The sequence below is a fragment of the Thamnophis elegans genome, chromosome 3 (genome assembly GCF_009769535.1).
Source record: "Thamnophis elegans isolate rThaEle1 chromosome 3, rThaEle1.pri, whole genome shotgun sequence".
NCBI classification, from domain to species: Eukaryota; Metazoa; Chordata; class Lepidosauria; order Squamata; family Colubridae; genus Thamnophis; species Thamnophis elegans.
In genome coordinates, this window is record NC_045543.1 from 52944544 (window position 1) to 52962537 (window position 17994).

At 42.8% G+C, this 17994-nt stretch overlaps 1 protein-coding gene across 4 annotated transcripts in view; it reads left to right on the forward strand.

The window, feature by feature from the left end:
* The window catches only part of SLC44A1 (solute carrier family 44 member 1), a 113457-nt gene that overhangs the window by 81507 nt on the left and 13956 nt on the right, over window positions 1-17994 (forward strand). For all 4 annotated transcript variants that reach the window (XM_032213167.1, XM_032213169.1, XM_032213168.1 and 1 more), the window contains 4 exons: window positions 10176-10309; window positions 10935-11121; window positions 12294-12459; window positions 14008-14164. In XM_032213167.1, coding sequence (XP_032069058.1) covers window positions 10176-10309; window positions 10935-11121; window positions 12294-12459; window positions 14008-14164 — 644 coding nt within the window. The remainder of the gene's footprint in view (window positions 1-10175; window positions 10310-10934; window positions 11122-12293; window positions 12460-14007; window positions 14165-17994) is intronic.

Genomic DNA, 17994 nt, shown 5'->3' on the forward strand with positions numbered 1-17994 from the left:
TATTGAAGCACCTTTTGATTTTATGACAGCATTCAGTCTTAGGATAAGTGCCTATCAACATGCTAATACATCTTGTCTTGGGAATCTTTGTTTACTTTTTCTTGAAAAAGCACTCCAAATCTGTCAGATTGTGAAGGGCATCTCCTGTGCACAGCCTTCTTCAGTCACCCCACTCCAGATTTTCAATTGGAGTCAGGTCCAGGCTATACTGGGCCATTCCAAAACTTTGGACTTCTTCGGGTAAACCTATTCTTTTCTTGATTTGGAGATATGCTTTGGATTGTTGTTATATTGACAGGTGAATCCTCTTTATACTCAGCATTTAGCAGAGGCCTGCATTTCAGCAGAAGCGTTAACATTTTGTACCAAAATTCACTGATATTTGGAACTGTTCATAATTCCCTCCACCTTGACTAAAGCCCCATTTCCAGCTGAAGAAAAGCAGCCCCCCCGAACATTATGCTTCACTGTGGGTATGATATATTTTTGGTGATGTGTAGTTTCTATGCCAAACATACTTTTTGGAATTATGGCCAAAAAGTTCAACCTTGGTCCAATGTTCCCTCTAATTTTTTTTCAGTGTGTGCGGAAAAGTATAGTGTTTGAGTGGCATTTTCATGTCTGAGCACCTGAATTTTTTTCACAGATGTTTCACAGAGCAATTGATTTATAGGATCTGAATTGGAATCGAGAAAAATGGTTTTGTGCATGAGTGTGTGTGTGTCTTTGAGTGAGCAAGGGATCCGGTAAGGGAACTGTGCCTATTTAGAAACGAAGGTAAATTATTGCAAACATGATCAGTCGAAGATAAGTATGGGGACAAGTTGGGCGGTAGAGAGAAAGTGATAAAAGAGTGGGAAAGAAGGAGAGAGAAAGAGAGACAAAGAGAAAGGATGAGACAGAAAAAGACAAAGAGGAGAGAGAAGGGAGAAGGAGAGAGAAAGTGACAGAAGAATGGAAAAGAAAGAGAAAGAGAAGAGAGACAAAGAGAAAGAGGATGAGAGAGACAGAGAGAGAAGAGAGGAAGAGGAAAGAGGAAGAGAGAACATCTCATGTCAATCCTGAGGTGCAAATATTCCCTTTGATTGGTAATTTTATTTGTCCATTTACTATCCAATACTCTCATTCCTCCTTAAGTTCATCAAGAATTTTCTTCTTTTTATTGAATTTATCACAATACCTTGAGAACAACTTCTTCAGCATAGCTTTAGAGCTATTTAAAATATATAGAAATTTAGGTCACGTTTTCAGAACATTAGTCTACTATTTATAAGTCACTAAGTCAAAGAAACAGAATTCAGAAAGTTGGCTTCCCTTTTTGTAATTGCCTATTGCCTGCTTAACTTTTTACCTACATTTTTGATAACTGATATTCACTGTTGACCCAAGAAGCCCATCGTAGAAAGAAACCCTCCATATGAACATTGTTTGGTTTCCATGGAATGAAGTTTGGTCTTTTTCTCAACCATACAGTAGCATATTCTTTCTAAGGAGGATATAATCAAGATAGTCCATAATTGCCTACCAATCTAACAGTATAGCAATTGACAATCTCTTTATATTTCAACTCTAACTCTTTCAGTCTTAAAGGTTTGGTGAGGAGAAATCCAAAAATTCTTTTAAAGAGGAAAAAAAATGCTTGCGCAATTGCACCCATGGAGACATGTATATATGCACAACACACAGAGAAACAAACTTAACAAAGTGCTAAGTTTGCCCACCAACTAACTAACCCTCTCTCTCTCTCCCTCCCTCTCTCTCCCTCCCTCTCTCTCTCTCTCTTTCTCTCTCTCTCTCGGCATCCAGGCCAGATGAGAGGGACTGCAGAGGGTCTCCTAGAGTCTAGGGCAGCGATTCATTCAATGGGAAAGTTGCCTCTTGGAAGGAATGACCCGGATTGGCTTCCGCTTTCAATCTGCCGCCCAAAGACTGAACGGAGAAGCAAAGAGACAGGAGAGACGAAGCAGGAGAGATGAAGCGGGTGCCAATCCGGGTCATTCCTTCCAAGAGGCAACTTTCCCATTGAATGACTCGCTGCCCTAGACTCGAGGAGACCCTCTGCAGTCCCTCTCATCTGGCCGGGATGCCAGCGAGAGTGTTGGGCTGAAGGAAGGAGGGATACACACTCTCTCTCTTTCTCTCTCTCTCTCTCCCTCCCTCCCTCCCTCCCTGGCAAATCTGAGCAGCCGCTGCTGGGAGCCCGTCCCATGCCTTCTCCCAACCACCACACCCCTTCTCTGAACTACTTAGTTTCTGCCTTGTGGACTTAGAACTGATTGCTGTCTCCAGGCTGGCTCTCCTCTCCTATTATGGTGGAAGACGTCTCACAAAAACCACTGCGCGGCAGTTGGAAACTGCTGCGCGGTGTTTTGCCATGTGTGCGGCCACGTGGTCGCGCAGCTTAGAGGGAACATTGCCTTGGTCCCATCAGGCCATAAAACATTTTCTCACATCCTTTTGTCTGACCTGAGTAGATATGCTTTTCTTTGTGAGAAAAAGCTATTGTCTTGTCAACGTACCCCATAGTTCAGACATATGAAGAATATGAGAGCTTGTTGTCACACAGTACACAATCAGCACATGCCAGAAATTCCTGGAGTTCCTTTAATGTAGCTATAGGCCTCTTGGACCAGTTTTATTTTTTATTTTTCTCATCAATTTTGGAAGGACATGCAGCTCTTGGTCATGTTACTGTCGCACCATATTTTCTCCACTTGGTGATGGCTCTTCATTGTGTTCCATGGTATATCCAATGCCTTGGACATTTTTTATACAATTCTCCTGACTGATACTTTCTAACAATGAGGTCTCTTTGGTGCTCTGTAAGCTCTTTGCAGACTATGACTTCCACTGTAAGAAACAACTGAGTAAATGTTAGAACAGCTGAACTTTATACGGGCTTGATCAGAATCCCTTTAATTGATGACAAATGTGTCATCAAATGTGTACTGAATGTGATTGTTTAATTCTGAACATAGCCACATCCCTACTTACAAGAGGGTGTGAATGCTTATAATCATCATCTTTTAATGACCCCATAATCTCTTGTGGAGTGGAGTCTGGGCAACTGAATGAGCTAGCAGTGTGTAATAGCTGGATGCCCTTCCTGTCGCCAATGCGGAGTTTTGTTCAGCAGATATATTCTCATGGTGCCCAGAGAGAGAAATATCTGCTTCTACCTAGGATCGAACTCACAAGTTTCCTGATTGTGAGGTGAGAGCTCCACCTCTAGGCTACCGCACCACTCCTAGGGTGTGAATGCTTATGTTGCCACATTATTCTAGTTTTTTATTGTTATTTTTTCACTAAAAGATTTCAGTTTCTTTTTCAATTGAATTGGATAGCTTATACGTTATATTAAAGGTGGAAAGAATTCTGAAGTGATTTAACTTTATCTGATTTTTTTTACAACTCGACAACTCAAAACTTTAATGGAGTGTGTAGATTTCTATAATTTCAACAGTTCCTTGTCCATAGGAGCGCAATCTTAAGCTCATATTGAAGTTTTTTTGTACTGGCACTCCAAAACGACTGTGGGGAGAATGTTAAAGAAAACTAGCATTAGTGATCTTTAGAATTTGAACACAGTTGTGTGGTGTAGGTTTCTACTGCTGTGTAAAAAAGGACTTGACTGCTGAGAAATATGTTCTTAAGTAGAGTAGACTGGACCCATTGAGCTTCCAGGTCTTTGATATGTTGTTTAAATGTACTGAGTGAATTCCACAATTCATCATTTGGAAAGCCTCCATGGAGAAGCCTGAGATATTGATGTTTTTGTAAGATAATCCTGAACCATATTGATTTATGATTGCCCTCAGCGGAATAACCCAAGCCTGAGGGAAAAGAACTATAATTTCAACTATTGTGCTGTGTTATAGGTGTATGCACTTATTTTGAATAGGTAGCTTTGTCTCCCTTCTTAATACTATGTTTGTAATACAAGGGGCTATGTGAAATATAGCTTTTAGGAATTTATTTTGGATACTCTTAAGAGAAGGAGTAAAGGAAGTGTAAAGTCCTACCTTGCATTAAAAAAGTAGCTGTGTATGAATCTTAGCTGAATAAAATTTTGCTGTTGCTGGGATGTACTGTGCTGCTTTGAGGAAGAGAAAAAAATTGAATAGCAACCTGTTGTGACTCAGCAGTTCTGTTGAGAGTCTTTTCGGGATACAAAATTCAGAATGCAGCTGGGGCTTGTGGGAGGCAGGTTTGGAGATAAAAGGATGGATGCTGCCACGCCCCAGTTGCTGGAGTCAACGTCGTTCCTTCTTGTGTTTCTTGTTTGGTACAACATTGCTTGATTATTAATCATGATTTATGCTTGTTACACTTGGATAAGTGCTTTGGTGTTTCATGTAAACCTGATCCGTGCAGATGGTAGAAGAAGTGCAGTGCTTGTAAGAGTTTTTGTTTTGCATTCTTGTCGGAGACTTGTATTTATGTTATTTCTGGGCTCAAAGCCAGTTTAAACTGAAAACTGATAAAGAAAGACTTCCTTTTAGGTTGCCTGCCTGCGTTTGTTAACGAGCCGTGAAGGGGGGGAGATTGACTCCAGCCTGATAAGCCTCCATTTCATTAACTATGGAGCAATTACATGCTGCACAGACGCAACTCGTGCAACAGATGGCTGTCCTGACGGATCAAATGGCACAATTGCAGAGAGCTGTAAGACCTCCCCCCCCCAGCCAAGGAGGAAGTGCCCAGTAGCCATGCCCGATAAATACGATGGGAGTCTGGCTATGTTCGCCACGTTTCTGGGACAATGCCAGCTGTTCCTGAGCCTGAGAATGGAGGACTTTCCCACTGACCAGACGAAGGTGGGATTCATTATTAGTTTGCTCTCAGGCACGGCTGCCCGTTGGGCCACTCCCCTGTTAGTGCAGCAGAGCCCTTTGTTGAATGACTTCCAGGGCTTCTGTCAGCATTTCAAACGAATGTTTGAAGATCCGATCAAAGGGGAAACAGCTGCCAGAAGTTTGAAATTACTGCAGCAGGGGACTGTGTCATTGCAGGAATATGTGTCTGAATTCATGCTACGTAGCCAGGATTCCACATGGAATGAACCAGCTCTAATGGACACGTTCCAAGATGGATTGTCTGAGGCCTTGCAGGATGAACTGGTGAGGGTGGACAGGCCACCGACGTTGGACGCGTTGGTCCACCTGTGTCACCGGATAGACGCCCGGCTGCAGAGGCGAAGGCCTCGCCGGGTATTCCAGGAAACCACCAGCATGCCAGTTCAGCAAGAGACTGCAGTGGACTGGGAGGAGCCCATGGAGTTGGGTGCTGTCCGACCTCGGGTGTCACGGACAGAGATGGACAGAAGACGTGTGGAGGGATTATGTTTTTACTGCGGGGATCTTGGACACTTGGCAGGGAGCTGTCCCAAGAAGAACAGGAGAGTTGCGCAGACTGCAGCCGTCCCTCAGCAACGCACGATCAAGTCGGACAACCAGCACGTTGGTGCGGCCGTGTTACCCCGTTCGCACAAGATAGCGTGCGTTCGGGGGGTGTGGAGTCCCAGGGCGGATGCCCTGCCAAGTAAAGTAAAGAACTCTGACCCTGCGAACTCGCTTCCACCTTGGACTGTTCTACCCGTTGCAACCTGCGCTGCCGTTTGTCATCCCAGGAGCATGCAGTCTCTGGTACGGGATGCGCAGCGGGGTGACGACTGGGTGGAGCGACAAAAGGCGGAAGTGAGGCCGGCGTCCCCATGGACTTTGGAAGGGGATCTTTTGAAGTGTCGGGGCCAGCTCTATGTTCCCGCAGGGCACATCCGTCAACGGGTGCTCGTGCAGATTCATTGCGCATCTGCAGCAGGACATTGGGGGTTTGTTCGGACATTGCGCCTGGCCTCCCGTCAATTTTGGTGGCCCCATCTGAAAAATGACGTATGGAGGTGCGTGAAGTCATGTGCTCTGTGTCATTGGGCCAGGTCTACAAGAACTCCGCCGAGATTCCAGACTTTGTCGACTCCGGTCCCCGCAACACTGGACTTTGTCTCTAGGTTCCCAGTGGGGTGCCAGGGTCTTGGACTGTGTTCCGGGGAGGCCGTCACCAACCCTTCTGGGCTGCACCCCGATCATCGAAGGACTCTGCGGGAGGGGATTGCGTGGTGGCTGGTGGGTCGGCCTTGCAGAGGGTGGAGGACCCTGGACAGGGTGTTAAGGTTCGGCCGAAGTCAGCAGAGCTGCCGTCAACCTCCAACGGAAAGGGGGTTGGTGGGTCGGCCTTGCAGAAGGTGGAGGAACCTGGACAGGGTGTTAAGATTCGGCCAAAGTCGTTAGAGCTGCCGTCAACCTCTGACGGAAAGTGGGTTGGTGGGTTGGCTTTGTGGAGGGTGGATGACCCTGGATGGGGTGTCGACGCAGGGAAGGGCAGAAGGAAACAGGGTGGCCACCGGATACCTAAAGAGTTCCAATTCAAGGGGGCTATGCCTCCAGAGGTTTGGGATTCATGAAAAAGGCACCAAGGGAAATGAGTGCGGATCATCTTGGGGACACGCTAGCCAGACCGTCGGACCCCGGGGAAAGGGCCCTGCGGTGGGGGATAGTGTTGTGACTCAGCAGTTCTGCTGAGAGTCTTTTCGGGATACAAAATTCAGAATGCAGCTGGGGCTTGTGGGAGGCAGGTTTGGAGATAAAAGGACGGATGCTGCCACGCCCCAGTTGCTGGAGTCAACGTTGTTCCTTTGTGTGTTTCTTGTTTGGTACAACATTGCTTGATTATTAATCGTGATTTATGCTTGTTACACTTGCCTGCCTGCGTTTGTTAACGAGCCGTGAAGGGGGGGGGGGACAGAACAGCAACCACTGCTTTTGAGCATTTTGTATCACATAATGTTAGTGTGTCTTGCATTTGGTGTAGCTGTGGAAAACCATGCACAAATATTTAAAGCATTTCACTTATTTTGATATTCTGTACATTTATTCTTCAGGGGTACAGTTTCAGTCTCTTTGCAAAGATCAGGATCTTTGCTTTTCTATAGTTGATTTATAGTGTTTCCTCAGAACTGTAATGGCCAGAGCTTTCAGAGCTTTTGTAAATCTAATTAATGTCTTTTAAATTTTAGATGAAGCAAACAAAGTCCTCCCAGATCACAACAAGAGTTCATTTAGTTTGGAAACTTGGTTCCAGTTGTGCTAGCCAGATATTTACCAAAGTCCCACAACACACTGTTTTATCCATTCTATTGCTAGAATTTTCTTAGTATAAGCACTGAAAATTATCTCAGAATCTATGAGAAAATAAGCAAAAATATCTTAAATCAGCATTGTCTTATATCTGCTGCTTTACAATTTGACCAGAAGAAAAAAAAAATTGATTTCTTTTCAGTGTTTCAATGTTCAGATATTATGACTCCTTGATATTGAGATATTATCTTTTTTGAGTGCTTTTGAATGGGTGAAATTTCTAGGTAATTATGGTGGGCAGAGAGTTTGCTCTAACAAGCAAGAATAATGCAAAGGATCTCATGAGAAGCTAGAAACTATTGTTTTATCCTCCTTTTTAAAGATGGCACAGTATATATGTAGTACTCCAGATTATTTATCCAGAATTAAAGAAATTATAAAATACAGATTGCAGTCTATGATTGCAAATCATAGACTGCCTACCACTAGCTTTAACAATAGTTAAACATTATTTGGATTCTAAAGCTATTAGTAAAAAACTGGTGCTAAATTTAAGATTTCAGTCATGGGTTTGAGTCCCTTTCCAGTCTTTTTGAGGAAAGATTGATTAGCTCTAATTGTCATTGTTGTCAACATGGTGTTTAAAGGTTCTTTATCATTCAAAAAGGCTTTGCAGTATGTTCCGGGCAATCATCTGTCTAAGTACCATATTTTTCAGACTATAAGACACACCGGTGTATAAGACGCACCAAGATTTCGAAGATTTCGAAGAGCTAAGTAAGAAAAAAAAAGTTTTTGTCCTCTCCGGCCCCCAGGAGCACTCTGCAGGCTTTAGCAGGGCTGGGGGAAGGCAAAAATGTCCCTGTTTTTGTAAGAAAAATGGGTGAAAAATGGGCCATTTTTTGCAAAAATGCCTCTGTTTTTGTGAAAAATGGCCCAGTTTTTGCCTGTTTTTTTCAAAAATGGGGTTCAGGGTGGGGCTTCAGGAGGCCAAGAATGGCTGTATTCAGCATATAAGATGCACCAACATTTCTACGCTCATCTGGGGGGGGGGGTGCGTCTTATATTCAGACAAATACGGTAGTTTGTGTACATATAATTACGATTATCTCAGAGATAGGAAGCCTTTCAAGTTGATGAGTACATTTGGGATTTTAAAAGTACAGTATGTTGGGAATGCTCTCACACAAGGCTGTCATGGGGGGAAGATTGTATAATAAAAAAAATCATTGCATGGTGGAAATGGCAAGTCACAAAACATCAGTATCAATTTGATTAATCATCAATCTTTACATAAAGATTTTTTAAACAGAATGAGGTTATTGTCAATTATTAGAAATCAGACGAAAATATTATTATAGTAGTGGCAATGCTTACCCTGCAGAAAACAATATTTATATTGCAGAATGACTTCACATTGATGAATTCAGGGAGTTAGACTTCATGGAATATAAAAGTATAAAAGTGAGGAAAGTAGTGATATAAGCTGCAAACTTAGAAACATTTAAAAGTTATGCAGATTTTCCATACTCTAAGCCACTCTTTTGCATATGCACTGCTTGAAATATGTTTAATGAAATAAAAGGTAATATTTCTAATATTTTTAAAAAAATCTAATTTGAAATAAAAGACAGGAGATTAGCCATCTGTGGTGGTAATTGCAGTAGTAAAAGTTTATCCCAACTTCTATAAACTGTACATAACTCAAGGGGCAAACTTACCTAATACTCCTGCCTATTTTCCCCATAACAACAACCCTGTGATGTGGGTTGAGCTGAGAGAGCATGACTGGCCCAAGATCACCCAAATGGCTTTGTGCCTCGAATTCCCAGTCTCTTGGTTTGTAGACAAGCACCTTAAACAAATACACCAAACTGGCTCTCTGATACTCAGTTGGGATACAAGGGAAAAAAGTGTTTATATAATGTTTGAGTTTTTTTCACTATATAGAATATACTCAAAACAGCTTTTATAAAAATCTATTCAAACAATAACAAAAATTGTTTTTAAAATTTTAAATGTTTCTGTCTTCTTTAAGATGAAAAGTAGCACCTTTCAAGTTATTGCTTCAGCCAAAATTCTATATTTCAAAGAGAATGGAATAGTTCAGTTAGTGCCGAAATAAATATGTATTTGGTGGATGAAAGGAAAATAAAATGGGTACTTTGTTGGTCACTGCTGAAAATCTCAGTTCTAGCTAATGAAACAAGGCCAATTCTGCATAGTCCAATCTATTGATTATTTTATCTGTTACTGCATCATAAAACCATGTCTTTTTGTCCAATTCAGACCAAACCTACCCATAAACAGAGACCAGGTTTCAAACTTTGATTTCAGGCTCAGCAAATAGAGGCAGTGACAAGCCAAGTGTGTGTGCAGTAGTTGCAGGCACCTCTCAGCAAAATTCCAAATGTACATAAGCTTGCCTGCAAATAAATTTAAAATCTGAACAGTCAGATCCCAGAGTTTCAGAAGGCAAAAATCCAAATAAGAACAGTTCTTCCCGAATATTTATTGCCAGATAGCAGTGGCTTTTATGCAGAGTGGCTTCTGAGTGGAAGGATGGGAACTAGGTGAGACAGCAGGTAGAGCATCTTTGGTTTGCTCAGCACATAGGAACTGGACAGTGGCCCTGCATCAGGTTCATCATCATCAGACTCTAAGAGCAACTACTCTGCATGATTGCAGAGTCAGCCTAGGGGGCTTCATTGCTTATTCCCAGAGACGCTCACCTGGTAGCTCCAAAGAAGGCTGCTCAGTATCAGAATCTCTCAATGAAGGTGACTATGATACTCCTGGCATAGAAAACTTTTAATATTTTCTAATTATGGAACATAAATATGTGCTTTGTGGAGACAAATCTGTTTTAATTAGTTGCCTTTTGGGAAATCAAAGTACCATTATGTTTCCATATTTAAAGTCAACCCTAGTTGTATCTCAATGTGGCCTGATGTAGTAGAAAATGAAACTCTACAAATTATTTGCATGCATATTTCTTTTCTGAAATTGATGTGCACTATATTTTTTCCTTTGCGGACACAGGTGGCACAGGGGTATTGTGGTGGCTGTATGTTAAAATGTCTCCCAATGGCACTCTTACTGTTGAACAGCTTCAAATAGCCAAAGACAATCGTCAGGCCCTCCTGATTTATGCCATTGCAGCTACTATCTTCACAGTGAGTATTGGAGGACTGTCAAATTAGGGCACGTGAAGAAGGCCTGTATAAGGGACATTTGTACCTTCAGTTCAGTCTTGGCTCCTGGTGACTGCCTGAACAAGTCGCTGCAATTTTCTTGGCAAGGCTTTTTGGAACTGATTTGCCTTTGCCTGCTTCCTAGGACTTAGAGAAAGTGACTTGGCTTAACCATTACACCAAACTGACACTCTTATCATGGAAAGTGGGTAATCAAATATATACCTTTGGGGTTGATTTTATTATTATTGTAAATAAATAAATAAATAAATACATACATACATACATACATACATACATACATACATACTACAAGAGTCACCAAACCCCCCCCCCCCCCATTCTGATTGATGGATATGCAACATGCTGGTCATATATACCTAAGAAATAAGATTGCTTTCTTATACTCATGGGAAAATTCCCTGAGACCAACTGTTATTAGTAGGTTGCTACTGGAGTTAAAATTATTTCATATGTTTTGTGTTGACATTTTTAATTATATAATTAAATATTTTAAAAATGGTGCTTTGAATAGGTGACATATTTTACTTTATTTCAATAAATACATTTACCTAAAGTTTATTATGGAATTTCTTTCTTTTTTCAGGTTATCTTACTATTAATAATGCTAGTTATGCGCAAAAGAGTAGCTCTCACCATTGCCTTGTTCCACGTGGCTGGCAAGGTTTTCATTCATCTGCCACTGCTTGTCTTCCAGCCATTTTGGACTTTTTTAGCCCTCATCCTTTTCTGGATATATTGGATTATGGTTTTGCTGTTCCTAGGTATTACTGGTATGTGTTATGTAGTTTTGGTTTTTTTCCCGTTTCTTTACTTGCAATTCCAAAAAACATTGTGCTCTTATCTTTATATTGGGTCAAATTAAGAAACCTAAGGATCTTATTTGAAATATATGACATGTTTTGCTCCTATTACCTCACCACTGACTGAGCAGTGATTCCACAATATACGTTACAGATGCAGTCAAAAGTATTATCACCTTTCTATTTCTCTCCCGCCCCCACAGAGAATCCTAATTTGCTATGAAATGGGTTGAACGTGACATCAGAAGGCTCAAACACATATCATCACTCAGTCTTGCTAGGGTTGACTTTGAGATTTTCCTCTTCATCCAACCATTACAGATAGCCCTAACCTATGACCATAATTGAGCCTGGAATTGTAGTCATAAATTGTTAACATCATAAGTCAAGGCATCACTAGTTTTGGCATTTTTTTTGCACCAGTCATTAAGCAAATACTTTGGTCATTAAGCAAATCCATTTTCCCTACTGGGCATTTTTTGTCAGAAACCAGAAGTAAGCACTGGAAACCCACAAATAAGGTCACAAATCACCATAGGATGCTGCAAACTGCCATGATGGTGAGCCAGTTGCCAAGCACTCAAATAAGAACACATGAACTGGGGATGAGGTTGGAGATGTAGCTGTTACGATGTTGAAAGTGCTTTGTAAATAGCTCTAAGGAGGTCCTTAGTAATTTTGAATGGCTGTTAAGTGTTGGATTGTATATCAAGGACTACCTGTAGGGTCTCCAGATTTTGGGACTTGAGTGCAACAGTCTTGCTTAGCCAAACCAGGAACCAAACGGTAAATGAGTTCTTCTCTCCCAAAGGCATGGGTGTCCTATCAGTGAAAATTTTCAAGGCAATATTGGACAGTCATTGTCTAGAGTGGTATGAGGATTTCTGCACTACGCAATAGGTTGGATTAGAAAATTCCCCAGATTCCTTCCAACTAATCAGTTAGCCTTTTTAAAAATTTATTTGTACTATTTTTACTAAAATATTCTTGTCATATTGGTGTTCTGAAAGGCAGCTTATATATTATTATTTTATTAACTACCAAAACCAAGCATAATTGTGACTATTCTATGCAAACATTAAAAGGACAGCTTTCTCATAGAATTAATATTTTAAAGCCTTCCTGCCTTCCTTTCCTACCAGGTAACCCGGTTGCAAACGAAGAGGGCTTAGTAGAGTTTCGAATTACAGGGCCACTGAAGTACATGTGGTGGTACCACGTTGTGGGGTTAGTTTGGATCAGTGAATTTATTCTTGCCTGTCAGCAGATGACTGTAGCAGGAGCTGTTGTGACATATTATTTTACAAGGTGAGTGAGTCTGGGCAATCAAATCATGAGTGATCCAACTTCTGAAATTTTAAAAGTAACTGGATTAAGTGAAATGATAGAATGGAAGAAAAGCAAATTCTCACTTCAGCTAGTTTAGAACTGGGGGGAGGAGTTCTGGAGTGATGCTTTGTTCCTTATAGACTTTATAGCAAATAAAGAGTGAATGTAACACAGTCTGCTCATAAATAAGTTATATGGAATTCCAAAAAACTAATTATTATGGAAGTATCTATAAAATTGCAGCTATATATTGGTGCATAGATGAGTAACATAAAAGCTTTAATCCCCAATTTTTTTGATCAGCAAGTGTTCCTATGTAGAGGATTGTATAAGGATCATTAGCAGGAGCTAGTGTCATCCAAATGGGTTCCACTCCATACCCAGACTTCTATTCTATTTAGTGCCAAAGTTTTTTGTATCTTGACAATTGGCACCAGTTATTCAGTAGCTTTCTTGCTTAAGCTGATGGAAGTTATCTTGGGTTTGACCTTAATGTCAGTGTTTTCATGATTCCCATGATATTGAAAAATGTAATTGATCCAAATGCAGTTGCTCTGATGTATGTCACTGGAGGAATCTCTTAAGATTTAATTGGTTCAGTAAATTCATCAGGGGGATATAAGACTTAGTTTTTCCACTCTGCAGGAAGATATCTTTGAAGATAGGAGATCTGACTTTTATTCCTCACCTTTAATCAGTAGCTAAATCTGTCAGTGATTCAGAAGCCCCATTTCTTGTGAGGTTTAGATTATGTGTAATTCATTTCCTGCCTGGATAAGAAACCAATTGAAATAGTCCCTACTGTGCAGAATAATACATTTCTGCACTTGAAGTATTGGCTCGCAATCTTGACAACTGTCAAATGTCTGTTTACTCTCTGCAATGGAGAGAAGAGTGGAGCCCTAGATATGAATACTCTTTTGATCTTCACCTAAATTGAGAACAATTAAGTAAACAGAAAGTTGGCTCAATCTCAAAGATGCAAGCTCACTGTGAACTTTCATCCAGTCAAGTATGGTGGAAGCTCAGTCCTAAAAATTCTTTATTTCTCTGTGGAGCTTTAAAAATAAATCTGGCCCAGGAGAAGACATATGAAATTCCTGCTATAAATCAGTTTAAATATAAAATCATATACATATATTTTTCATAAATTGATGTATTTATTTCTAATCAGTGTGCCTTTCTGTCTTTGCTGAAGTGAACAATCATTTCATTTCATTGCTTTCTGTTTCTCAGATAAAATTCCTTTCAGGAATTTTGGCAAGTTTATTGCCAAACATTTGCAGTCATTTTGTTGGCCCAAGCCACTGCCTATTTGTAAGCTAAGGTCAGGACTACTCAGATTCACCACCACTTTGTTTGTAGGAAAAGAATTAGTTCAATATAACTTCATCCTTGACAAAAGCAACATTTACAGATTTGGGGCCCTACAAAATTTAGACATGGAGCTCTTCACATTGCCATCTACATTTGCCTGTAAATGCAGTGCAATCTCACACTTCGTAATTTTTACATTTTTCTCCACAGAGAAAAACGGAATCTGCCGTTCACACCAATTCTGGCATCTGTCAATCGCTTGATCTGTTACCACCTTGGAACTGTGGCTAAAGGTTCTTTCATTATTACCTTAGTGAAGATTCCAAGAATGATTCTCATGTATATTCATAGCCAAGTCAAAGGAAAAGTAAGGGGAAATTAAGTTTGATATATAATCAAAAAAATTAATAAAAAAGGAAAAATATGAAAAATGTTCTGGCAGATCAGAACAGAGACCCATGCAATCAGTACATTGCTATGAAGTAGGAATGAGATGTGGACCAGCTATACCTTCCATATGCGTAAAATAAGCCTTCTCAAATGAAAAAAAAAGAAAAGAGGTTTTTGGGGCAGTGAATTTGCAGATGATACCTAGCTGGCAGGAATAGCCAACACTCCAGAAGATAAGCTTAAAATACAGAAGGATCTGGATAGACTTAAATACTGGGCCCTATCTGGCAAAATGAAATTCAATGGTGAAAAAAATGTGGTTCTACATTTAGGCAAGAAAAACCAAATGCACAGTGCTGCTGCCGCCACTGCCGCCAAAACCAAGTATTGCTGCTGCCAAAAAAGTCAACACAGTCTTGTTGCATTAACAGAGGGATAGAATTAAGATCGCATGAAGTGTTAATATTAGTTTTTAAAGCCATAGTAAGTTCACATGTAGAATACTGCATCCAGTTTTGGTCACCACAACATAAAAGAAATATGTTAAGACTCTGGAAAGGGTTCAGAGAAGAGCAACAAAGATGGTTAAGGGACTGGAGACTAAAACATGAAGAACGGTTGCACGAATTGGGTCTGTCTAGTTTAATGAAAAGAAGGACTAGAGGTGGCATGATAGCAGTATTCCAATATCTAAGGGCTGATAATATCTAAGGCTACAAGAGAGAGGGGAATCAATCTATTTTCCAAAGCACCAGAGGGCAGGACAGGCTTAGGCCCAGGGTACCTGCGAGACCACCTAGTGCCACCAGTAGCCTCCCACCGTCCAGTGCGATCTCACAGAGTTGGCCTCCTCAGGGTGCCGTTGGCCAGACAGTGTCGGCTAGCGACCCCCAGGGGGAGAGCCTTCTGTGTGGGACACTGTTCCCTCTAAGGTGCGCGGCTACGCACATGGCAAGAAAACACCGCACAGCAGTTTCTAACTGCCGTGCAGTGATTTCTGTCACAGGCTCCGGAAGCTGAGGGGCCTCAGAAAATCTAGGGTTAGCACGGGTGGGAGGACAGCGACAGGAGCTTACATGGCACAGCCGGTCTCCTAGGACCTCCTAGGCGCCGGCTGTGCCGCTCATTACCGTTAGTTGCCCTGGGTTCAGCAAAGCAAACGTGGGGAAGTCCTTTGCAGGTGGCTAGAACTGTCTGCCCGCAAAGGACCTCCCCAGACTTGTTTTGATGAGCACGGAGCGACTGACGGTAGTTTGCGCCGGCTGCGGCGACTCAAACTAGCATCAGTCGCCCCGTGTTCAGCAAAGCAAGCCCAGGGAGGTCCTTTGTGGGCGGCCAATCCTAGCCTCTTGCGCCTGGCTCTGCGGCTGAAGTGAACCCCCAAAGCCCCCCTGCCACCAGAATATCTGCTGCCGCCTCCTCCTCCTCCAACAGCACTGCCAGATTTGCCGCCTGACGCTGCAGCTAAGGTGAAGCCGCCAAAGGTCCCGCCAGCACCCCCGCCCGTGGCAGTGGTGCCTCCCCTTCACGCGGAGCACCTGAGCTGGCCCCCGCGTTATCCCTCCCCCTCCCTCCTCCGCCGTGCTTTTGAGGAGCCATGAGGCTGCGGGAGCTAGTAGGAAGGCGGTGGAGGGGGCAGGAGCAGGAAAAAAAGGCCTCATGGCTTCTCAAAAGCACGGCGGAGGTGGAGGTGGCGGCAGCAGGGGTAACCCGGGGCCCAGCTGAGGTGCTCCGAGCGGAGGGGGAGGCACCGCCGCTGCTGTGATGGGCGGGGGCACCAGCGGGAGCTTTGGCGGCTTCACCTCAGCTGCAGTGCTGGGCAGCAAATGTGGTGGTGCTGTTGGAGGAGGAGGCGGCGGCAGCAGTTATTCTAGTGGCGGGGGCTCATTGGCATCTTCAATGGCAGCCCTGCCCCCTGTGAAAAAAACCAAAGATGGAACAGATCCACACAGATGACGTCGCCGCAACATGACTGGAGGAGGAATTCTGGGATTTGAAGTCCACAAGTCTTAAAGCTGCAGAGCTTCGGAATGAAGACCTTGTGCAGCCAGCAGCTGCTATGGGAAGGGCCAGGTCAGGCATATCTTAAAAGCAGGAGGAGGAAGAACATGGGAACAGTGGGCAGCTGGCATGGCAGAGGGTAGGGTAGTGTAGTCAAAAGGGCAGAAATGACAGATGTGTGAGGGAAGTTGAAGTAAGGGTGAGCCCAGTAGGGCAGAAGGGTTCTAGCTTAAGAGCAGCGACCAGGACTACTGAAACTGCCATTGTAAGTGATGGAGTGATGTGATGTTTCTATTAACAATCATATCCCTTAGCAATAGAAATTCCAGTCCTAATTAGGGTCACTAAGTGAAGATTATCTGTTCAGCAATTTTGTTTATAAATTGTTAAAGATGTTTAGATATTATCAAATTCTGAACAGTATACAAGGTACTTATATACTTATGACCTAAGCTAGTATTAAGCTATAACAGGGATGTGCAGTCACTGGAGGCAGGGGAGGCGGGGCCTCACCAGTCTCAGGAAGAAAAGGAAAGAATTTTTTAAAATAATTAAAAAGGCCAAGGTAGTTGCTGCCAGACTCCAAGTCACAGTGACTTTGAGTCTGCTTAGTGTTAACTGTAGGGGGAGGCTAGAGAACAATGGTCCTCCTTTGCATAAGGAATTTTTCGCCTTTTAAGAGTTAAGCAACGGTTAAAAAGCGAAAAATTTCTTATGCAAATGAGGCACGTGATTCTCTTGTCTCCTCCTGCAGAGGGCTTAGAGGCTTTTTAAAAACATTTTAAAAACATTTAAGCAGAGTCATCCACTGTGTCACAGGCGTCTCGCAGCGGGGACGGAGGAGGCGGGGGGGCGAGGCGGCAGAACCAGCGGCGAGAGAAGCAACCCTCGCCGCTGTGTCACAGGCGTCTCGCGGTGGGGACGGAGGAGACGGAGGGGCGAGGCGGCAGAGCCAGCGGCGAGAGAAGCAACCCCCGCCGCTGTGTCCGACAGGCATCTCGCATTTATGTCCTCCATAAACGCGAGACGCCTGTCGGACACAGTGGTGGAGACGTTGCTTCTCACCACTGCTGCGCTCTTGCCTCACCAACTGTAATCCTCACCACACGTCACTGAGCTATAACCATTTTTTGGTTTGCAGCTATGGCTTTTATCATCATTGCAATAATGGAAGTAGTAGGGTTCCAGTAATCCCACTGTTGCCAGGTTTACCCAGAGATTTCTTCCTATAAGTATATATCAGTGGTGGGTTTCAAAAATTTTTAGAACCTCTTCTGTACGTGTGGCCTGCTTTGTGGGAGTGGCTTGCCAGCCATGTGACTGGGTGGGCGTGACCAACTTGTAAAATGTGGTGAAACTCACTTAACAATGCTCTTGCTTAGCAATCAAAATGTTGGCTCAGAAACTCTGGCATTTGAAGCACGCAAGTCTTAAAACCGTCAAGTTACAAGACCGTTGCACCCCTAACCTTTTAGAAAAAAAGCCCCGGGGTGTTCAAACTTGACAGCTTTAAGACTTGTGGACTTCAACTCCCAGAATTCCTCCTCCTGCCATGTTGGCTCAGGAACTCTGGCATTGAAGTGTGCAAGTCTTAAAGCTGTCAAGTTACAAGACCCTTACACCCTTAACCCTTTAGAAAAAAACCCCAGGGGTGTTCAAACTTGACAGCTTTAAGACTTGTGGACTTCAACTCCCAGAATTCCTCCTCTCTCTCTTCATCTTGATGATGTGCGGACGGGCAGGGTGAGGGAGCTGGAACCAGTTCTAAACAGCACTGTAGATTTGTGGAACCTCTTCTATAGAAGA